This window comes from Drosophila takahashii, chromosome 3R (genome assembly GCF_030179915.1).
Source record: "Drosophila takahashii strain IR98-3 E-12201 chromosome 3R, DtakHiC1v2, whole genome shotgun sequence".
NCBI classification, from domain to species: domain Eukaryota; kingdom Metazoa; phylum Arthropoda; class Insecta; order Diptera; family Drosophilidae; genus Drosophila; species Drosophila takahashii.
The window spans coordinates 34327399-34351633 of record NC_091681.1 but is presented as its reverse complement, the minus strand read 5'-3'; the positions used below and the strand labels follow the sequence as shown (position 1 = coordinate 34351633).

Sequence of the window (24235 nt, the reverse complement as noted above, 5' to 3'; positions counted from 1 at the left end):
GCCAAAAAAGAACACACGGCGCTTTAGAATGAGATCAACAATGGATTGGGATTAATTGAAAAGGAAGGCAAACTACCTGGTTTGATAATCAGAAAATTAACAAAGTCCAGGAGGCCTTGCTTAAGGAACAAATAATACAAAGCTATTTACCTTGTAAATCAATACTACTAAAATAAATAAACATATTATTCTTTACCTAAGAATGATAAGAATAATAATAATACATCGGAATAATTTATGTAAACATAAATCCATTTCCGCCACGTCCACTCTAACGCACACATCAGTATACATTTCGAAAAAGTATTAATGCAACAGTGTTGTGTTTAATTATACCTACAGAAAAGTAGAAGAAATTTTTCAAATCGGACCATTCATTAAAAAGATATGAACAAATATTGCAATTTAAGCAGTGCAAACAGCTGCTTAGTTGCATGCACATCTCCATCTCCCTCGCACTTCATTCTCTCTCAAAGACTATCTATTGAATAAGAATAGTAGTTTATTAGCTCTTGAATATGTATACCTATATCTAATTAAACTCCATATATGTTTCATAAAGCATACCAAAATTTATTAAACAAATAAAGCCGAAATAAATGACACAGCCATTATGAGAGGTCAAGGATAAAGCAAGAAAATCAAATTGAAAATGGCAAAATTCCCACCGTAAAATGAATAATTCAGAGCCGTGATAAGTTCCGCAAGTTATCTAGCCAGAAATGGTTAACCGCTGAGAACGAGGCACGAAAACCGCTGAAAAGGTCGTCAGAATGATTGGTCCCGAAAAAGAGACCTCAGTCCGCTGTGCTGAAAACTTTTCGCATAAGCAAACTGATGGCAGCCCCTTAGGGCGGCATAAGAAACAATTACAGAGTGAAGCATTCTCGGCGGCCAAGTGGCAGTGGCCCAAACAAATGACGCACTTCACGCAACATAAATAACACGCATACGCCCCTTGGTTCAAGTGACAGTTGGCAGCCACTCGGCCACTGAGGCAAAGAGGTCGAAAGACAAGGAGACAACGAACGAGGCTGCCTCCTTGTTGGCCAAGGACGATGGTTCGGAGGGGAAAAGTTGGCCAACGACCATCGTGAGTCATGGGCCTGGTAATGTGTAAATTATTTCGTACAATTCAGGACAATTTACAACGGGGGCTCAACGACTTGGCTGGGACGTTAGTGTTAACAACCGGCTCGTAGGCAAACAAAGCCGGCAAATATATAAATTAACCTTTGTTTGGCCTGCTCTTCTTCTTTCACAAAGAGGTGGAGTAAATGAAAATTAAACGTAGACAAAACGGCAAACATATGACGCCCCCTTTTTTGTGTACGACACCAGTTAGGCAAACAAGCAAACAACCAAATCCAAGGACGAAAAATCTAATCTCCCAGTTTGAGACAAAGCCAACGCATTGGCTTTTGTTTAAAATTCCTCGTCGGTTTTCGCTTTGCCAGTCGACTGTCGACGAGAGCAAATAACAATGCCCCTGCACATTATCATACTAATTTATTTTGTGAAAACTCATCCGTGATTCCATCTTCCATTTCATAATTTTGTGGCGCGAAGGACATTTTGATGAGCTCACTGGTCGTAATTTCAGGCGAATTTGTGTGTGTGTACCGAAACAAATATTTGCCTTGCATAGCATTACACGACATAAAATAAATAAAGTATATATCCACGGAAAAATATGAGAGCACAATGTAGTCTGCGTATTTATGCAAATCACGCACGGGCACCGTGTTTGGCAGCAAAACATTTTTTTCTAAATACAAAAATTATAAAATGTACCTATATAAAAAATAAAATCTTTTAAAAACATAAACATAACAAAATCTTTACAAATATTTCGAGCTTTGATGAAAGAAATTCGGCAGTAGGATCTTGCAAAGAATTACCTCTATTTTTTGCAAGTTTTCAATCGTAACTTGGTTAAATCAAGGGCCACAGCCAAAAGATTGACTGTTTTGAGCAGCTAACAACCTAAGCTAACAAACTGTATCACATTCTGGTAAATTTATTTTTTGACCAGTTTTCGCATTTTTCATAAGAGGTTACGTCATGATTTTTTGCAAAAAGTGGATAAAATTTAAAGTTTCCAGGTGTGAATGCTAAAAATACTGAAATATCACTATTTTTAAGGCGGAAAATATTTAAACTATTATTTTGGTATAGAAATTTTTCTACTTTACAATATCTAAAACTTATTAACAGTAGTTTTATATTTATTATAATATTTTATTTCTCTACTATCTTTTCCACTCACCTTTCACCGAGAAGGTCTTGTAGTCAGCGTACTGCTCGCCCTGGCCCACAGTGGCTGGGATCGTGGACAGGCAGGTGATCTCCATGCGGCTGTTGCTGCCCACGTGCTCCTCGGTGAGCTCGATGTTCAGCTGGCTGATGCTGAACATGCCCTTCTCCTGCTGGGCGGCAGTAACGGCCGCCGCCGCAGCAGCCACTCCACTTCCGCCGCCAGGATGCGAAAGGGGTCGCTGGTAGCCCGCTGCCAGCTGATTCATGGGTCCTGCATTCGACGGGATGCCCAGCTCCTTGTTCATGTTGGGAGCCTGCGGACCAAAGCCCCCGCTGTTCAGCGTGGTCCGGATGATGCCCAGGGCGTTCTCGTTTATGTGTCGCCGGTACTTGCGGTTGCTGTTCCTGCAATTTAGATGGAAGAGTCTGGGTTTTAGTGTGAGGCTACGCCAGAGCAATTTGCACACAAATAAAATCGTAAATATTTGCATTTTATGATTGATGTGTGCGAACGTGAAAAGCAAAATAAAACGCGGCCGGGAAAGTGAGAGTGTCGATTGGAAGGAGGAGAATGAGTGGCTTCCACATGCCGGGCACGCACATCTGATTCCCATACAAAACCGCTTTTTGGATACCTAAGGGGAGCTAAGCCATCTCCATTTTCAGCCCAAAACCCCTGAGTAATTGATAACCGAACAACAAACTTCCCAAGAATGGCCCTGAGAATTTTCCACAGAAATTCAACCGAAATTATTGAGCTCTCAGAGAGAGTTTTCCAGCTTTTTTGCTGATTGGCAAAGGCTTTCTAATGTTTCGGCTGCATTAAGGCCTGATTAGTTTGCATTATTCAGCCGTATCGCACATTGTGAGTCTAATTAGCTTTTACGACTTTGCTTCATATTTGATAAGAAGCCTGAACGGCATACAAATGAACTGAAGCCGACGACTCTGCGGATAAGCGGTTGTGTGGCTTTCGGGCTTTCAGAACCCGATCCCCTTCCCTGTAATTACTCGGGGCCTTGTTCCTTTGCCTCGTGTACATGGCGACATGTTGCTTTATTACAAATTCAAAATGACAGCGAAATTACCTTTGGTATTGCCATTACACACAACCCAAGACTCACACACCAGCATGATTCTGTTGAGCAAATAATGTCGGGGCCATAAAGTTTAATGCTGGCAAACCAATTGTCAGCTGTGTTGGTTCACGGCCCACATAAATTGTATCGAAATCTGTATCTGCATCTGCATCTCTTGAAATTCGAGTTAAAAGCGCTCACTTCCGTCTCATTTAAACAATTATTCCATTTGCATAGCTTTCTCTCTCTCTTGTCCTTGCCTGCTTATGCAAATTGCAAAGTAAATGCCATAGAATTTTAGCAGAATTATATTTAAATAATATTTGGCTTAAAGTGCACTGCAAGGAGACGAAGGATGCGAAGGATACGAGGTAGGATGCCGCAGGCACTCGTATTCCAGATAAAGCAAGGTGTCAGCAAAAAGTTGCTTTTCTATGGCAAGTGTTTGCTTCTCTTTCAATCTTCCCTGGGAGAAGTGTATATATGTTTTCCCGAATACCCAGACTTCCTTTTCCTCTCTTGGCAAGTGTGGAAAAAATGGGAAAATGTCATGCAAATTGTAGGGGGCCAAAATACGACAACTGAATACGCTTTATAATGGTTAAGGAAAAAGGATGAAAAGTAATTTTCTTTATGGCTGTAGATTTGATTTGCAACCATCAAAGGTGTAATGAAAGTTTGGTAGTCACAACCGAAATTCTGGGTTTTTCGGGTATGTTTTTCGCATAGCCCCAGCACGCACAAAGGGCAAACAATTGGCCAGGAGTGGGTTAAACAATATCGAGTGGCAGTAAGGCAGCAACCGACAGCCAACAGCCAACAGCCAACAGCATCGGTAGTAAGCCAGTTAAGCCAGCAGAGCAAACAAATGCGGGCCAAAACTCAGAGCAAATGCACAGCATCCGCATAAGCCTTCGACAGCTTCAGTTGGAGATCTTCTAGCCTGGTTTTGTATAGTATGGTCCAATGGGATGATGACAGCTGGTAGCTGGGGCATCATCAACGGAGCTGTTGTTACTGCGAAGCTACTTCCACTGCAGTTGTCTTAATAAAATTCCTTATGCAGAGCGCACTTTTCGCAGGAAACACACTGCCACCGGTAGTGAAAAACAAGGACGAAGACATGGAGGGAATTTTCCAGGCAAAACAGCTAGGACAACACAGCATCTCAGCAGCAGCAGCAGCCGTGGCAGGAAGCTCAAGTTCAAAACATAACAAACTTGCCGAGCAATTCAAATCAGACGGAAATGCGGGTCCCGGTGTTCCAAGTTCTTCGCCTCCACCTCATCCCATCCCTCTACTCAAAATAGTGTGCGCAAGTTATGAAACTGCTGTCTGGCATGACACTTTAAATTCCGCTCTACCCTTGGCAAGGATACGAAGGATTCGGTTTCGAAATATCTTAACTCGCAGCTGACATGCAAAACCACCTTCTGGGGTTTTTCGGGGCCCGACCCAAGGCGATAATTTGAGAAATGCGCCTAATTAATTGATAAGTCATGTAGTTTCGTTCTGTGTTTTCCGTGTTTGGTGCTCTCGAATATTTATGTGTCTCTGGGCCACAAAAACCGCTGCCTAATTTCGTTAGCCAACGCAGGCAAACGACGAGAGACGTCTACGCCAACGCAACAAAACCTATTAGCAATTTATGATGGACACAGCAGTCCAGAACGGAATCGGCAATAGTGCTGTGCTGTCGGGTTGCCAACTTCCCGTCAAATTCAGTTTAAGGGATAACTTTGAGGGCTAGAATATCTGTGGGTGTGGGTGGGTTAACCTAACATAATATTGATAACGAAAACTACAGCTGTTCATTATATCTATTCATACTTTTTACTTTATTTCCGACATTTTAATTTAGAATTTTAGAACAATTTGATAAAAATTATTTTTATTCCAGTTTATTCCAGATAGGGTTTAAATACTCTGAACTTCTATTACACAAAATGTTTTATTTAAGGTTTGTAGAAATTTTATGTATCTTAGTTTATAATCCGTATATCTAAGGAATTACCAGCATGATAGTTATTATCCGAAAACTTTTAAATACTTTCAATCTAGCTCTTTTCCGTTTTCTCCACTCCATAATCATACTACTCATCCCCCTGAATAACCGGCAACACTGAACGGCCCAGAGCATCAGGATTTCCAATCCAAACGAGAGCATTCGGCTGGCCATCAACCCACTTAGCTGGGAACAAGCAAAGCAACTTAAGTGGGCGCAAGGGCTACGTGCAAAACCATGAATTTCTTATGCCGCCATGCACAAAAAGAGGTCTTGAGATCGGAAACCGGAACTTGGGTGAACCGCAACTTGGCAAGAACAACAACAACAACAACAACTACAGAAAATGGCAAAGAAACCAAACAGATTACCAGCAAAACTTTTGGCTAGGCTAACTTTGCCTGGGCAAACCTTTTGGCCGAAATCAAATCCTCGGCCGGGAGCCAAAAACTCCCCCCGATTCGCTTTCTTTCCCCGAAAATTACACAGCGCAACGCATGCAAATTTTGTTGCCAAGTAATTGCCCGGGGCCAGCTAATTTGTATTAACTATTCAGGGGTGTAAAGTGTTTCGTCATCGGCAGCGATGCCAAGTCGATGTCGACCTAACAAGTGTCTAACTTACGGCTCAAATGCGCGCGCGCACAAAAGAGCGCTGCGAAAAAAAATATGTGTTTAAAACTGGGTTAGCCAGCAAGAGTACACTGAGTGAAATTTATTGTAAAAATGGCAGACAATTACGATAAAAGATAGATACTTATTAATTTGTAAGGACAGACTTAAACAAGGTTAAAATGCTTAAAAATTTTAAAAAATCAAACTCAAAGATATTTTGGGTACAAAAAAATAAAAATATTTAATTCATTTTATCATTTTAAAAATCCTTATACAAATTTATACATAAAAATCTCGTAATATTTTATGAAATTTAAAGAAATATTGATATGGAAGTTTTAAAATACAAAACATGGAAATAGTAATTTCAACAATTAAACTTTTTCTTAACAAAATAATTTTAAAAATGTATTTATTTTTAGTGTTTATTAATAGTTATGTTGGCATACAACATTACTAATTCTCGCAGTGTAGACCGGGCAGGAAACTCCACTGGCACCGTTGGCAACCTTTATACTTCCACCAACTCAACTCAACTCGACTGACAACAGCAACTGTTACGCGTGTGAAATTATAACTGACAGCAGAGCTTCTTTTGTCGTCGCTGACTCGTCCTGGCATGCGGTTCATTGAATAATTTATGCACTATAAAGTGGCACCACCGCCCATTTCCATTTCCATACCCAAACCCATACTCATTCCGATTCCAATTCCCATTCCCCCTTCCATTCTACCTGAAAACTCTGGGTTTCCTTCGTGCCAGCAAAAACAGGGCCAAAATGAAAGAGAGAGACACTTGTTTGGCATTGCTATGCAAATGCGAAAACTTCATCAAGTGCCCCTGGAACTATTTATATTAATTGCATGCGTGTTCTCCTGCCAAACGAAACATTTCCACCTGGGTTGGCCAACTAATTAGAGGTCAAATCGAACGGAAAATTGTTCATTAAGGGACTAGCAGTAGTCCATCGTTCATCATTTAACCCACTCAATTAGGAAAAACAATTTGATAAATTTTAGTTTAAATGAAATTATTACAAAGGTAGTTCGAAAGCCACACATGTTGCACGCGACTGTCGGCTATCAAAGTTGCCAAGGGCCAGGGGCCAAACCGCCCGTAATTGGCTTAATTGGGCATTTATCGTCAATCACGGAGTTGCATGTTCATGTTTGGCTTGAAAAATGCATATTTCCGTAATTAACTTGATTGCATTTCGATGGAAAAGCCCGATGGCAAACGGGGCTAAGTTCATTACCGGCAAAACAGTTTGACAGCCACTGGCTGACGGGCCGAAAAGTATACAACATCTAAGCCACACGCTTTAAGTTCAATTGGGCAATCAATGAATGGAATCAAGCATATCAAATTCCACAATGAATGCCATCATAAATGCCAGATAATATGCAAATGGAAACACGGGAAAAAAGCGACAATAAAATGAAACCCTAAACCACACAAAAATGCCACAAGCGACATGGGGTTAATTTGCATAAATAGGTTTTTTGTGTGCCCTCTTGTTTTTAGCTTATTTACGAAATTCGCTTGGCATATTATGACCATAAACCAGATACTGCGGACAGTCCGCTGAGTAGCAGGTTCGATTAGCGCCTGATTTGTGACGATCTCTCATAGGCAGACTCCACTGCCCGCGGCGTCCGTCTGTCAATTGCCTGAATGATATATTGACTGCATTAATTAATTTTGAATTTGGCCAATCATTCCCAGAATTTCTGTGGATATCGTAATTGATTTGTTTTTCTTTCTCGTTGTTTTCCCCGATGCAATTAATTAAACACAACCAGCTATGCAAATCGCTTGGCATTGCTCCACTTAAATGGCCATAATTTTATGGTTTTTGGTAGGCCAAAACTCATCCAGTTTTGTTTTTGCATTTCGTTCGCCATAGACGCCAAATTGGCAAACCGTTTTGATTTTTTGTGAATTTATGCAAACTAATGCTGGCGGATATAGTTCCACGGATTTTGCTTTTTTGCGTCACCTGCAACGGCTTTAGGTTTTGGTATTTGATTTTGGATTGGCTACACCCGCTGTCTCATCTCCGGCTGAAATCTGCATCTTAGATTGGACTCGCTTTTGAGGCCTTCGGAGCTATAAAAACGCCCCTCTGCCAGATGGGCTGCAGCATTAGCGGTTTACACCTCCCGGCGATAACAGATTTCAACGAAAATTGTTTAGGAGTGGAGCTATCAATATGCGTGGATTTATCGTGAGTTTAATGGGTATTAATAATATTGCATTTCTGTGATTTGGAAATTTTTCTTTAGATTTTGACTTTCTTGGCGGTGGCTCAGGCTGATGTGGGTGGCTACAACTATGCAGCAGGTTCAGGAGGTTCCATCTCGGGAGGTTCCATCTCTGGGGGATCCCTGACTGGGGGATCCTACTCCAGCAACTATGCCCCCGTAAACACCGAGTTCAACAAGGAGTTCTTCACCTACTCCGCACCCGAGGCTGATTTCGAGGATAACAGGAGCATCAGTGACCTGGCCCAATCTCTGAAGAAGAACTTGCGAGTGGTCTTCATTAGGGCTCCCGAGAACAAGGGTCTGGAGAACGCAGCTCTGGCTCTGGCCAAACAGGCTGCCGAGCAGCAGACGGCCATCTATGTGCTGACCAAGCAGGGCGATCTCTCCAGCCTGGCCAACCAGCTGCAGAATCTGAACCATGTGAGTGCCAGCAAGCCAGAGGTGCACTTCGTCAAGTACCGGACTCCCGAGGATGCCTTGAATGCCCAGCGGACCATTCAGCAGGAGTACGAGCGTCTGGGCGGCTCGTCCACCTCGCACAATGGGGGCGTGGCACCGGTGCTGGACTTTGCCACCAAAGTGCAACAGCAACAGCAACAGCAGGTGCAACAGCAGCAGCAGGTGCAACTGATTGATGAGCGTCGGGCAACCAGCGGAAGTGTAACCGCCGAACTGGAGGCTCCTTCGGCAGGATACATTCCACCCGCAGCCGCTGCTCCCAGCTCCACCTACCTGCCTGTAAACAAGGTCAAGTAGGTGGACTACCCTTTAAGTGCTACTCTATAAAATATAAACTTAATTTAATGTACCTACCCATACTCGATATGTGGCCAAGATTAATGGAGGAAGTCATTTCAGCACCTTGTAGTTGCTATCGGTCAGCTTTTACCTTTAAGCTTTTAGCCAGAAGCCGAGAACCTGGCTTGCAATTAAAACTAAAAGCGCATTGGCATTGGACGGACGGCGGGCTTAAGAGTTGCCGTAAATTTAAGTGACCCCGAAACGCGCTTTATGGCACGTCAACCAGGACGACGACGACCAGCGTTGACCCGCCCCCAAAAGGATTACCGACACACACGCGATCAGGGCCATCGACTAAGGGCAGGGAGCTAATTACCGCCGCAACAGAGCCAATTTCTGAATTTCAGTCGCGACATTTAATGGCCGCCCTTTTGAGGGTCAAGTCGGTGGCAATTTGCTCCTAACATCGCAACTGCACAAGAAACCCACACTGAGAATTAAATGAAAATTACCAGCTGCATTTAGGGGCGCGCTCCTTTGTTGACCGTCGTTGAAATTCCAGTAAAGCGAGCTGGAAAAACCACAGAAGCTAGAAAGCCAGAAAGTGCTTTGTTTTCTGCTTTCCGCAGGTCCTTCGCGGTTTTCCATTTGAGCCCCCACCCGACATACCTCAAAAATAATTTTAAAATTTAGTTTTAATAGCAATTCCATTTGCAGCCAAGTGGCAGAACCCACAGAAAAAAACATACCTACAACAAGCTCTTATTAAAGAGGTGTTTCCCGTGGCCGCTTTAAGCCGAAGCTTGTTGGCATTTTGGATTGCTTTTCGGATATATCGTTTTTTTGGCACAAAGGAAGTGTGCAAAGGGCAAGCAAACCGCCGGAATAAAAGCCAGGTTGAAGCTAGACGCAGACAAGGACCTTCAGACCTGCCCAACATTTAGTTTCGACTCGGCTTAGTTCAGCTCGGTTCTGCTCTGTTCTCCTCTGGCGTGGGCCTGCCACAAAAGGCCTTACGTGTTGCACAAACATAAATTGTGCAACAACGTGTAAACTACTTTTTGACTGCATAAAGCCCGCCATTCCCATCCCTGTTCCCATGTCCTTGCTGGCTCATTCCGAGCCATTCTTCTCCGGAAGGGTAATATCATTTTAGTCAGTATTTTATAATGCGGGAAAATCAAAGTTCTTTGTGATTTTAATTTTATTTACTTGATTTCACAGATGATTTAATTTCACTGATTTAATTAAAGGATTAGCTCCAGATTTACATTTTTTATTTTTAGATTTTATAGAATTATGAAAATATAAAAAACTGCTTGATTTTGGTACAAAATAGAAAACATTACGGTTTGAAATCTTGTACAAGGGTGTCTAAAAGTATGCAATAAAAACAATGCTTTGGATTTACAGCAATCACAATATTGCATACTTTTGGGCACATTTATAAGTGTTTTCAAACCCATACATTCAATTTTGTAAAAACAACGAAATTGTTTCTAGTAAAAGGGTGAATTAACTTCGGTTTGCTGAAAACAGGCTTCCTGGCTTTGTTGGCCATTCCGTCGACAAGTGTTCATTCAGAGCTACGTGTTATGGCCTTTTCAGCCGTGCAACTTCTGCCGTTGTGGCTCGTTGCCTGCCATTCGGTTTTGTTCTTTTCATGTTGCAATCTTAAAGGGTCTTCAAGCTGTACTCCAGAGAAAACAAAGAAACAAAACAGTGAAAGACAAACAACACACCATATACTACGGTCATATGAGAAAGCTTTCTGATGTTCCGGCTTTCGGGTGGCACTTTTCTATCTTGTCTGTCTGTCAGCAGGCAATTCACTAATCACGTTAAGCGGTTAATTACTTTCCACTGACTACCGAAGACTATCACATGTTTGAATGACCCCTGCTCAATATTTTATGCGACCCGTAAATCTTGCAAGGTCGCTGGGTTCGTTGAGTTCGGGTTTCTGGGTTCAGAGGGCAGTGGGCGGTGACATTAGCATTGCATTTGCATAAAATAACATGAATATTTTCGCCACACCCCCGCATGGGTGGCATGCCACCAGCCATGATGCACAAACTTAATAAACAGCGCAGTTTATTCCACGCCTGGCCAGCCAAGCAGCCCACACAAACATAAACATAAACGGTAGAGAACCCAAGGAATTTATGCACATTGGCATGCACATAAACGCTGCCTGTTACTGGTTATTGTAGCACCGCTCGGCCTTGTCCTGCCTTTGTTTTCGCTAGTGTTGCATGTGCACTTTTCAGTGATCCCCCTTTTTCTTTCCCTTTTGGAAAATTCCACTTTCCACCAGTTTACGCCAGGCGGCTGCATAAATATGCAACGCTTATCACATGGTTTTATGGCAGATGGGGCTTCACAGTTTTAGTAATGGTCGGGGGGATGAGGGGCCTGAAATCACGCCCCACATAAACCCATAACTGAAGCCATCTACAGGTGTCTGCAGCTGAAAGTTTAAGGATGGTTAAGCCAAGTATTGTGGGTGGAAAAAAAATCGTTTACAATTTCATGTAATTTACGGTACTATCCGGTTATCTTGGTCTTAGTGAATCCGCATAAAGCGTGAAGAAGACCCACAAACTACCCTGTAAAATTAACTTTGAGTGCATTCCTATTTGTATTAAATTGTTTAATTTAAATTAGATTTGAAAACAACTATTAAGGGTGCTAAATTAAATAATTAATTAAAGCTTTTTTAAAATATAGTGTTGCATACTTTTAAACACCTTTATAAGTGATTTCATAATCCTAGCCATTTTATTGCATACTTTTAGGCATCGTAACTTCTTGCCACCGCATTTAAAGTGATAGGTACCTTAAAAAGGATAGCATATTCTTCCTGCTTATGGACTACTCCAATCTCTTTTTTGCCTGCCACGAGTGAAGCTTATGTTAAGCGTTAGCGCCTCCTGCGCTTTGAATATAAATTATTTCATATTGCCATTGGGCTCTCAGCGAAATTAGTTCCTTTACCCTGCCCTCCAGCCCCTTCATCACAGGACCTCCAACTCAACCTTCTACTTACAGCACTCTGAATTGTGGGAAATTATTTATAAAATAGTTTTCCGCACTGCTCGTGCATTCGGCGCTGGCTTTTTTCCCGCGGCAAATGCAATTAGCATTCGCTGATTACCTGGCGTGGAGGAAATGGCACGAGTGTAAATTATGGTTTTTACTTTATGGCAAATTAACCAAGTGGGTTTATTTCGCACACACATGCACAGCCGCTAACTTTTAACGGCCATAAACTCTGCGATTCTACGGAGGCTGAATTTGAAACTTTTCGGCTTATTCGGCTTATGCTAATGTGAAAGCCAAGCGGCAAGTAACCGTCTTTAAATGGCAAATTCATTTGCCAATTACCAGCAGGCCGTGACATTTGAGCAGGTCTTATTTTGGATTTTTTTCTGACCTGGTTCTAGTCCGTAATCTGTCAACCCAGTTGGCCAGCTGAATTGAAAGGGTTGAGAGTTGAGGGGCTCAGGTGCACAATAGCTGTCCGGCTGTCAGGCCATGAACATGGCACTCCAGAGCTACCATTTCTATTTCAAGTTGCCCCCAACTGCCGACCTCTGACCTTCCCACCCCCCACTTACAACCTCTTACTTATTTTACCCCCCAAGACGTGCCACGTGGCGTATGTGCAATGTGGACTTCAAAGAGCAGCAGCCACTTCGTGGAAGCGCCAAGCGACTCGTGGCTTTCATTAAGCTGACACCTCGCCCGCGCCCTCCCCCATTTCTCCTTAAAGGATCATATACACACAGTACACACAACTACCCAACCACGTCCTCTACACACTCCTACAAAGTTACGGGGCCAAAAGTTGTTATATTGGAAAAGTTTCTCAGCTTGATTTTTAATATCACAGGTGAACGTAAATAATTTATTGCATTCATTTACGTTTCACATCCAATCGCGCCACGTAAAGATTTCGAAAAAGCCAGGCAAGGTTAGTAGGGGGTTTGTGGGTAACTTAGGTTTGGGGTTTTCTCAGCCACAAGGAGCTAACGAAATTTATTTATGCGTTATACAACAAAAGGCAAAAGAAACTCTAACAATGTGCCAACAGCCGTTGGCTTTGGCCGTCGGAAAATCCTTTTAGACCATAGATAAGGAAACTTTAATAAACACGCCACACACGCAACCTGGGAAATTGATAAGAATATGAAAAGTTTGTGGTGGGTAAAAGTTTTCACGACCTTTACAGGTACCTCTACTATGGCTACCCCGTTGGCCATCCATAAGCTCTTGTTAGCTGAAAGTTGCAGCCTTTTAATTTGTATAGCCCATAAATACAGTTCACAGGGTACTTTGGCTTGGCTTGGGCCAAGGATTAATGTCCCTGCGACTCACCTGTGCTTCTTCATCTCCATCTGCTGCTGCTTCTTGATCTCCATCATCTTCTTGTTGTTGCTGTCGTAGTTGCGCTGGTGCACCTCGTGGAACTCACCCACATCATGGTAGTTGGCCAGCGAGCCAAAGGGATTGTTGTACAGGCTTCCATGGTGACCATGGCCCTCGTGGTGGTGCGACGCAAAGTGCGGGAACTCATCTGCAATGCCAGCGGAAAATAAGTGAGTTGAAAATGGGAAAATGGTTAAATAGGGAATTGCAGAACTGCCAAGGAAAAGCAAAGAGAACAAGGAGCACAGGAGGTCAGCAATCAAACTAATTAACGTAAACGCCGCAATGGCAGCTCCTCGTTTGGAACGCAAACAGCACAGAAATGTCGCATTAGCCAGTGGTGCTTCACAGCTTGTTGTCTTGTCAACTGCAGACACGCAGTAAGAAATTGTGAATAGGAAATATAAGTTGGTACTCAAGCATGAAATATACATACTAACTCACATTTCTTATTATAATTTTTTCTGTAATTCTTTCAAACTAACTAAAAACCTTTAATAAAAATGTAAGCAAGTACAATAAATATTTATATTTCTTTATTTTAATGAACTTATATTTTTACTTATAGAATTTTAATTGTTTTTGTTATATTTCCCTTCAATTATGTACTTTTTATAATATACCTACAACAATCATTTGTTAATAAAGAGGATTGTTTTGAGTATTTCTACAGCCCTTATAGTTTAAACAGGAATAATTTTGAAAATTTCAAAATATCCCTTACTACAATTAGTTTTGATTCTTATTTTCTCTCTACCCGATTTCTCCCAGTGCACTTCCTCCGTGGACAATAGCCCTCGACCACTTACCCGCTCGTGCTCCGGCCGGCCATCGTAGGCTTTTGTCGTATCGGTCCATGAATTGGCCAACGGGGATGTGATACTGCTGATGGTACTGATTGAAGTACTGCTGCTGGAAGTACTGCTGCTGCAGCTGCTGCTGACTCAGCTGCGTCTGCTGTTGCTGCTGCGTGCGTCGCTGGTGCTTCCCGTTGAACGAGAAGGCGTGGTGGGTGCGCACGTACTTGTCCTCCACCTGTCGATACAGAAGACAAACACACAAAGGAGCCCCCGAAAGGACGAGCGGATGAGTCAGTGGAAGGAGGTTTTTATTGTATTACATATACCCGGTCAGCAAAACAATTACAAAAGTCACTTCAATGTCAAATCCCATTCCATGGCCCAAACCACCGCACATCTGCAGCCGAGCGTCCGCGTCCGGCTTAAATTAAATATGGATCAGGACCCAAAGGGCCAGTCCCACATCTGTTGGTCATATACTCCGCATACACTCCATGCTGCACTGCCAGCGGCCAGCGTTTATGAATAAATTTCATTTTAGAGCTGCCCAGTAATGAATTTATTTAAATTTCATTTCCTCTTGCCGCCGACAGCAGCTGGCCGCTGGCTTTTGCAATTAAAATGAAAGCTCTCTTCCGACGACGTCGACAACCCATGTAGGCCATAATTATAAAATGGCTTAAACTGATGTTAATCTTAATGCGGCTGTGTGCCACACATACACTCATTCCCATCCCCAGGCAGTCGTTTTTGGAGTGCATTATCCTAGTGATTAACCAGATGCCTGGCGGCATTTCTCGCACATAGACATTCGCCGTAAATAATCCATTGCAATTTGGCTCCGATTACGCTTTCAATTGCGCAATCGAATTTGCAGAATTGCCCCGGCTTCGAGTTTCGAATATCACGCATACGCACCTTTTTCCCATTGATTAGCCACGTGATGTGCGGCGCGGGGCGGCCGCGGGTGGTGTTGCACAGGGCGAAAAGTTTCTCGCCCACCGCGAAGGGCGTCCGCTTGCGAAACCTTATGGTGGGCGGACCCGTCTGCGGCACTGCAAATATAGGTATAATTAAACTAACTGTTTGGGGCTATCTCATCATCGTGTGTATTATTACGCACAGAACACGCTCATCAGCTCATCGGCGCTGGCCTTGGTGAAAATGGGCGTATCCGTGGAGACCTCGCAGTAGAACTGGCCGGATAGATCGAACTGGACATCCTTTAGGGTAACCTGCTGCTCATTCGAATTGTCCCACTGTTGATTAAAAGGTGCCAGGGGAAAAAAGGGATAAATTAAGGGAATTACTAACGGCGGACACAGAAAGCTCATTAGCAAATCAATTGATCCAGAGGAGAGGGTTTAAGGCAAGTGTCTACCAATTAGCTGCAATCTACCGGACATGCTAAATCCGAAAACGATTAAAGTGTAGTTGTGGACTAACTGACATAGCAGCGGAGGTAATGATGATTGAGTAAATAAGTGGCCAGGACATCAGTTCTACTTACATCGATTTCGGCCCCCTCGATGGTCGAGTTGCGGAATGGCGGATTCCGTCCGTTTATGAATTCAAAGAACTTGCCCTTGTCAACCTTCAGCCATGTCACCTGCAAAAAACAGAAAAACAAAGAACATTTACCAATATTAAAAGAAAGAAAGCATTGATTGGGATTCGAATGCGAATGCGAGTGAGGATTTCTGTTTCTGACAGTGATTGAATGTGTCAGCTTTGACGGCTGTTCCAGGATCACTTAATGCCGGCAGCGGCATATATTAATAAATGGCTTAAATGGTATTGCGCAATTTCGTTCGTTACGCAACCAGCCATCGCAATCCAGAGGAAAAAACCACCCCAATCCCAAGTCCAATCCCTGTCCCAATTCAACTTCCCTGCCAGCTGCAGAGCAATTTAACTTGGCAACAAGTTACACTAACTGAATGCTGACTCGTTGTTAGCGCGTTAAACTGTAAACTGTAAATAATAAAACGTTTTTATTGGAATGCCAGAAAGGAATGGCAGATTCTGGAAGGGAGTGCCAGAATCCTGAATAAACGGGGTGTTGGCGCATGTCACCCCTGCAATTAAAAACAAAATCCACAAGCGCAACTTCCAGTGGGACAAAAAAGTTGTTACTACGGTTTTTTTAGTGGGTCGCGGGGCTTACGACAACGACAAATATGAATAATGAAAATGGAAATTAATTTTCATGCGCAAGTTTTCCACATTCAACTTAAAACTAGCTGGGCGGAAGGAGGAAGGGCTGGTTGGCTGACAACGCTTTTCTGGCCGGATGTGCGGCTCTTGTCGACCATTTTTTAATTACACCCAGCATTTATTTATTATGCATATTTTTTAACGCCCGCATTTATGTGCTTACTTTAATCATATTTCAGCGCGGAATTTCAGCGCCGGATTAAAGTTGAAAAGTAATTTATTTTTCTTGTGGCGACAGGACTTTGGACTTAATCGTTGCTGTAGTCCAGTAGTTGATTAAAAAATAAGGTATTACTAGGCTAAATGCAATTTTTCATGTGCCTGATAAAGATCCAAAAGTAAGTTGTTAAAATTACCAACAAATTTAAATAATTCAACAGTTTAAGGTTTTAAATTTGCTAGAATTAACTAGATTTTTATGGTCGAAAATAAATTTCATCTAAAAAGGCGTCTGAAAGTATGCAGTAAAATAATAATTCCAGAACATTGCAACAATATCGTAGCCTACTTTTCGACACCTTTATAGTTATTTTCTTGGTAATAAAAACTGAATAACAGTTAGAGGTAACAAAATAAAATTCTCTGATTCCCCTGTAAAGGATTTTAATAATTAGTTTCTCGAAAAATGTCCTTAAGTAGGGATCTTGAAAACACTATTGTCCAATGCACCCCCATGAACCCTTGGATCAGATGCCCTCAGGTAACTCCACGTGTGTCTGCGTCGCAGGCGTCTGCTGATGTCCCGATTGACACGCTTGGGACAAATTGCATTGATTGCACGCAACTTAATAATATTAATGTGCTTATTGAATGTGTCCGCGGCAGGCGAGGCGTATGCGTAATTTGTGCCGCAAATGTTGCCATTACTCAAGCCTGTGTGCTTAGCGCCGTGCGGGTCAATCAATAAAGGCCACACAACCACTCTCGGGTTCATAATGAGAGGGCAAACACACAAAGCTGAAATTGGAATACAAACACACAAACTCTGTGGTGGGATGTGGATCTGGGGATGTGGAATGACCGGCCATTAGCGCACTCTAGGACCGCCAGACACGCATCCAGTTTTATCAACCACTTGTGGTCGTTTCAAACATTTTCCCTCGACTTGACATGCAACTCCCTATCGCCACATCACCGCATATATAGCCGCCATATCGCTGCTATATTGCCAATGGATCTCAAAGTAATGAAAAAACAAAAGGGCCTCGCCATATTTACCTTTCCCGCTGATGATGTGTTTGCTTTGGCGTGTCTGCTGTTTGCTGCCTGCGCCTGACTTTATTTCTTTTGACTTTCGGGTTTTGTTTATGTTTGGGCTTATTAGGACAGCCCGCATATGGGACTTATTTCCCCTTTCTCCTGCCCCCGCACAAATAATACACAAAGGCTGAAAAGTGGTAAATCAAAAGCTCATTAATGAAGTTGCCTGCGATTGCAGATCGGACCCACACCGTAATAAGTTTATTTAATTTGAATGTATACTAAGGGTTTTTTTCCCCAAAAAAGAATTATGTCGTACATGTGTAGGGGATCCCCGAACGTCACTGTTAGCATTTGCGTTTTAATTGCCTTTTTAGTGCCACTTCCACACAATTTGCCACGCTTCGTGCAACAATTCGAATGGCGAATGGCAAATGGCGGCGAGCCGAGCGCACTCGCTTATATAGTTAATTATACTAATTAGCTATTGCCCTGGACTGCCCACAAAACTCGACCGACTGGCCAAATAAATAAATGTCTACATTTGAGTGGTATGTTTGGCTATTTGGCCGGGAGGTCGGTAGGTCGCTCGGTTGGCCAGCTAATTGTGCATGTTTCCCGCCCCGAAGCACACACTTCGAAATTGGCGCGGCTCAGCGGCGCATTAAATTTGTTAGTTGACACTTTTCGGCGGACGACGGAGGAGTAGAGGAATATATCCCCGAATTTCCATGCAAATGAGACACCATTCACAATGGCGGCTTAAAGTTGCCGCGGGTCACGATCCGGAAACACGACATGGAATTCCGTGTACTTTAATGTTTTCGAGAGGGCTTCTCTTTCGGTATAACAATGGAACCCCCAAGAACCCCCATTCCCTCGTAATGTCAACGTCAATTCGGTTGTGTTCTAAATCCATCTTGGTTCCAGGAACAGAAAAAATAATCAATATGCGGCTAATGTTGACCTGGCCAAGCACTTTCTCTACCTCCTCGGTGAGCCATAAAAATTTGTACGCTTTTTTTATGGTACTTAGAGCGAGCAAAACCATCGACCTTGAGTCGGCATCGGTGTGAATAGTGCTGCCACAAAAAGTTCACAACTAAATTGAAAGCAGCGAAATTCCCCGCACTCGGTCAAGTTTTGCACATTGGCCATAAACTCAATGGGCCCGAAGGCTTGGCCATGATTTCGGCGTATACGCAAGTGCGTGTCTGTTGATGTTTCGTGATGGAATTAAGTAAACTGAAGTGAAATTAATTGCCGCGAGCCTGAGAGAGTCTGAGTCGATATTGAGACGGAAGCGGTAAAAGGTTTACGTTCACGTTTACGGTTTTATGGGGGGCTTCACTACGGATTCGATGGAGCGGAATGGCACTTTGAGTGCAACTTTTTGTGCGGACCAAGACCGCGAGGCGGGATGCCTTTGACTGCCACAAAGTTGCGGCACGAAACTTGTACTCCTCCAACCTCCATCCTCTGCGGAGCTCCTGGCCGGAGGATACGGCTCGTCGTGGTTGTTTTTGTCACAGTGGCCCGGAAACTTTTCTGCCCACAAAATAGCACAAGGCGAACAAAGTTTCTTTGTGCTCTGTGCACCCAACCCACTCCCACTGATGGCAATTTTTATTTTTCAATTTAAAGTTTTTAATGCGCTTTCCATAATTTAAATGCGCATGCATGACACGGAGTTAATCCAATCCGCACTCACTCACCTTGAACAATATTTCCGGCCGGACATTGTGCTTGCACTTGAAGGTGGCGCTCGATCCGCGTTCCACATACCGGGGCACCACTAAGTGCACATCCACATCCGATTGTCCATCTGCAAAGGCAAGGGAGTAAAAAGAGAAACAATTAAGTAACAAGAAAATGGGAAAACAAAAGGTAGCCAGCCCCATTACAATGAAAAGCTCGGCCAATTGTGGTTTAATTGAAAAACCATTAAAAGGCTTGGTCAAATGAAAAGAAATTGGTAGAAAACTTCGGTGTGGCGCCGAATATGCAGGCAATTTGAAAGGGAATTTCGAAATTGCGGCTGCCCCAGCATGAAAGATACATACTTCAGTGAACTGGCAGATTACGGGACATCGTCCTTCGACCCGGCTCAATAAATCTTAATTTGTTTGCCAAAGTGCACATGAGAAATTTTTGCGCCTGCATGGAGCATGGAGTGCGTCCTGCAGACACCGGGGGTGTCAAATATTTGCAGCCCCTCTTTTATGGAGGAGTCACCCAACCTCCATTTTTCACACGAGGGAAATGGGAGGACATTTAAACGACATTTTCCCAGCCAGCACGTATGACCAAGGTGGAAGCAGCTCTGAATTGAGCTTTAAAAAAAAACTGAAAATTTATATTTGTCCGCAGTTCACACACATGGCTGGCCACCGCTGCGTATACGTAATGTTGGCGACTGTTCCGCTGACCGGCAGTTGATGACATTTAGTATGTGTGCTCTGGCCAAATAACAAGCACGTTAAATGAAGTCCTTTTTTCGGTGATTTTGTGGGCACATAAAATATTATGAAAATAAACCTTGCATATGCTTAAAATGAGCCACTGACAATCTGTTAAAAGCCATTGAAAACGGATTTTTTTATTTTTTTTAAGCAATTTTCCCAATTGGCTTTCGATATTACTTGTTCAAAAATCGATAAATTAATTTTGAATGAGCCCGCGCTCTGCCGCCATTCGCAATCATAATTAAGACACAAAGTGGCCGAGGGCAAACACATTGCCCCCATTTTTGTTTTTTTTTCGTTGGGCGCCAATTTTGCCTCCATTTTCATTTTCATTTATTCACACCACGCGTCCATCGTCAGTCACGCAAAATGTCAACGACTGAGTAAGTAAAAAACGTGTCTGACAGCGCGAAAAATATGGAAATAATCGGATAATGCAAAACGAGGAGAACGACAACGAAAACGAAAACCCAATGAAATGAAGCGTGTCAAGTGTACGTCTGTATAGGAAGGGATCGTTTATATATATACGGGATCTGTGAATGTCGGAGGCTCGAAACAGTTGGCAACTTGTTGCAGTACATGGCATAAACATGGCGAACCTTCAGCGGCCTCGTGGCAGCCATATCGTAGCCCCCAGCATGACGTACGTGTTCGTGCCGCACGCTAACGAGCCGAAATTTGCGAAAATTCAATCATGGCCCTGGCCAAGACATCCTGGCCCTAAAACCGAAAGCCAAACCGCAGCCGCAACAGGAGCAGATGCTGATGGCAGAGTCCAAAGGCCCCGCAGCTCCAAAAAAAAAAATATAGAGCCACTGTCAGTCATCAGACACCGATGGCTTGACTTTCCAGTAGCTGCTGGCCTTATAATCATTTCGTCTGCCTTTTTTCGACATTTATGTCGCACTTCCCCCCTCTCATTTTTCAGCCCTGGCAGCTGGCCAATATATCTGCAGACGCGAATAACGAATTTGAACTGCACGACCGCTGACAAGATGCTAAGCAACCGCAATTATGCTTCGTTGACTGTTGGCAAAAAAAATTCATTACTAACTCTGGCAAAAAAAATAGAGAAGAAACAAGGAAAAACGAGGGGAGCTACACAGTAGATCCTTTGGGTTGTGCAACAAGCTGCGAGACGAGTTGGCAGGAGGCTTAACATTTCCACCACTCACTGGATGGATGGATGTTTGCCCGGTTGGTTGGTTGGTGGTGGGCTAAAAAAATAAACGAACAGCATTTCTTTGTTCGCGTTGTGCTTTTTTACAAGCGGAAATTGATGATTTTCCACGGGCTGAGCGACAATAAAGCGTGCATCATGTCAGAAAAACGCAAATAATCAATCAATCAACATTAATCAACGCTCTGTGAAAAAGACAAGCCAAAGTGGGCAACTTTTTGCGCGGGGAAAGAAGCGACTTTAACAACTAGATTAGAGCCTCGAAGGAAATTGATATTTATCGCCACAAAATTCAATTCGTCAGTAGATAAAATTCAAGTGCTGCGCAAAGATTCATGGTTTGCAGCTTGATTGGTTCTCATATTCGTTTCGATACTCGAATGACCTAACTTCCCCACACAGGTGTTCAAAAATACACACAGCTAACCACAAAACCGAAAGCATAATATATGTTTACCTCCATCCCCAAAAACTCAACTCTTAAACTGCTGACCACAGGACCAATGACCACTGACCACTTACGAAGGAGTTTGAGCACTTTTCGATTCAATTTGGATAGTGTGGCCCAGGGCCATGATTAATGGGCCAACTATTAAAGTCAATAATTGTTTGCCGCTAGATAATTTAAGAGCCTCAACTGGACAGATGATTGATTGACCATGGTTCCCATGGACAGGCCGCAAAATAATTAAAGAGACGTCCCCCCCCGGTCGTTGGTCAACTTCTGTCCGCTAATTAAAATAAAGTCAAACAATAAAACGAGAGGAAACAATAAAACGATGAATATCGGGGCACGTTTTCCACTGATTGCCATATCAATATTGGCTCGAGAGCTATTAAATGGAATATGTGCTGAGAAATAAAAATAACCATTCTTTAATGGTGCTCTTTGGCCTTAATTGTCTTTAATGAGTAATTAATATGAGGATATTATTATGAAACATTCAGTTATTACTTCAAAATTGTTAAATTTATATAAAACAATATTTTAATCGTCGGTTTCCGTCCTTAAAAATTAAGTATTGTGACTGCATATTATTTGTATTTTTGCCTAAAATTTTAGTAAATAAAAAACACAAGATAAATTATAATAATTTTTCTAATAACTTTAGTAAGATATCAATAAACTCTACTTATTTTTATACAATAAAACAAATTTATTTATGAACTTTTCCCCTAAGTTTCTTTTTAATTTTAAAGCTGTCTTTTCCGTTCGACTTTAAAGACCCTTTTCGCTTATTGCTGATATGGCGATTTTTGCTCGAAGTGTAGCCATTCAATAACATCGACTTGGGGTCGACTGTCTTGGCCCGTCCAGCTGTCAGTTGGCCTGCTGAAGGCTCCCCGGTGTCCCGGTGTCCCGATGGCTGTGGGTCATTATGGCCAAATGGCAGCAGACAATGCTGGGGGCATTCACATTCCCCAGTTCCATGGAGTTCATTAGAAACGGGCAGCTGCCAAGCCATCCTGTCTATTGATCATCCAGCCCTCCCCACAACCAATACTTTTTCGAAAACTGATTTCCTGTCCTCATTACGGCTGTTTGTCTGCCCGGGTCTCATGATGATGGCGATTTTAAGTCATGGGCGTGACTGTCAATAATTTTCAAACCCCCCTTTCCGCCTTTCTGACTTATCGCCAGTGGACTTGGCATTTTCTAATTGATTTGTGGCCACGAGGCTATCCAATTTAAATGCATGCTATGGCTGATTGGGAACACAAACACACACACACATAGAGGGCGAAGTCGTGACTGGCAGGAAAAGTCCACAATGTTTTTAAAGTTGACCGCACAAAGCTAACATTTTGCTGGCCAAAACACATACACACCCACACACTATCAGCAACATAAGCCAAACAATAAAACGGCAAACAGCCGGCATTTACCCACTCTAGGACCTCCACTAGGACTACGACTACGAAAAGGATAAGGCCATAAGTCGTTATGCTGCCGAGGCGTTCGTTCAGAAAACTGTAAGCACTGGCTTTGTTCGTCCTTTGTCCTTCGTCCTTTTCGCTCGGCTGAAAAGGCCGAACGAAAAACAAAAGGCAGACAAGGTCCGCCGGCATGTTCGAGGCATAAAGTAATTTTATAGAACAAATCACAGGCATTAGCGGATATAAATCCAGTTTATCCCTGCCAGTGTATGCGCGCGTGAAATTCAAATAACTCGGGATGGCACGCAACATTGGAGGAAGGCAAGAAAAATGGTCGATTGTGGCCTGTGTTTTGGGGTCCTTGAGCTTGTAATTCCATATCCCTATGCCTCCCCACAGAAGCTATGCATGTGGCATATAGTAAGAGCTTGGCCACCGTGGAAAGCAGAGACTTTAGAGGGCCAAATCCCCAACTCCCCTGGGAGACAAATTGCTTGGCCTTGGTCACAAGGAAACAGGCATCATCAAAGGCCGTCCCAGCTGAGCAAACAAACTCCCTTTTTTTCGTAGTAAAGAAAGAAAAAACTTTAATAGCTTTAAGCGGGTGATTTTAAATTGAATTGCCCTTCCTTTATTTTATTCCACGTAATTTTCACTCCCACATTTTAGTCACATTTCTGAAATTAAATCACAGCCGAATGCCGCCATGAATGGAATCAAAATCAAAAGAAAAATAAAATGAAAATGGGGCTGGCTTATACAAGCCACCCATGCACCATGACCGACAAAAGTAGCCAATGTAATGGCCAAAACAAAATATGAAAGAAATTGCGGACAGCCAGGGCCAGAGTCAGAGGCAGAACCAGAACAGCACCAGAATCACAACCAGAGCGCCACAGGAAGCCAACTTCCTGGTTGAAAATTTTATCTCGGTGGCCCTGGCAGCCAGCGACTACGAAAATGAAAGAGCCAGCCCAGTCAGAAGGAAAAAAAAGCCAACAGAACAGAATCCGTTTATATGTATAAGAAAATGGCTTCAAGGACACCTCACACTACTGCTGGCGGCTGCACAACTACTACAGCTACCACAACTAC

The 24235-nt window shown here is 42.9% G+C and overlaps 2 protein-coding genes across 2 annotated transcripts in view; one reads left to right on the top strand and one right to left on the bottom strand.

The window, feature by feature from the left end:
- Positions 1–24235, bottom strand: part of beat-VII (beaten path VII) — a 38872-nt gene that overhangs the window by 4394 nt on the left and 10243 nt on the right. Inside the window, exons 2-8 of the mRNA XM_017142929.3 lie at positions 19330–19439; positions 15708–15806; positions 15321–15456; positions 15116–15252; positions 14207–14432; positions 13347–13545; positions 2270–2664 (exon numbers count right to left, since the gene is read on the bottom strand). Coding sequence (XP_016998418.2) covers positions 2270–2664; positions 13347–13545; positions 14207–14432; positions 15116–15252; positions 15321–15456; positions 15708–15806; positions 19330–19439 — 1302 coding nt within the window. The remainder of the gene's footprint in view (positions 1–2269; positions 2665–13346; positions 13546–14206; positions 14433–15115; positions 15253–15320; positions 15457–15707; positions 15807–19329; positions 19440–24235) is intronic.
- Positions 8083–9043, top strand: Tb (Tubby). The gene is made up of 2 exons (XM_017142930.3): positions 8083–8185; positions 8244–9043. Exons 1-2 carry the CDS (start codon positions 8171–8173, stop codon positions 8979–8981), a joined length of 753 nt encoding a protein of 250 aa, XP_016998419.2. The 5' UTR covers positions 8083–8170; the 3' UTR covers positions 8982–9043.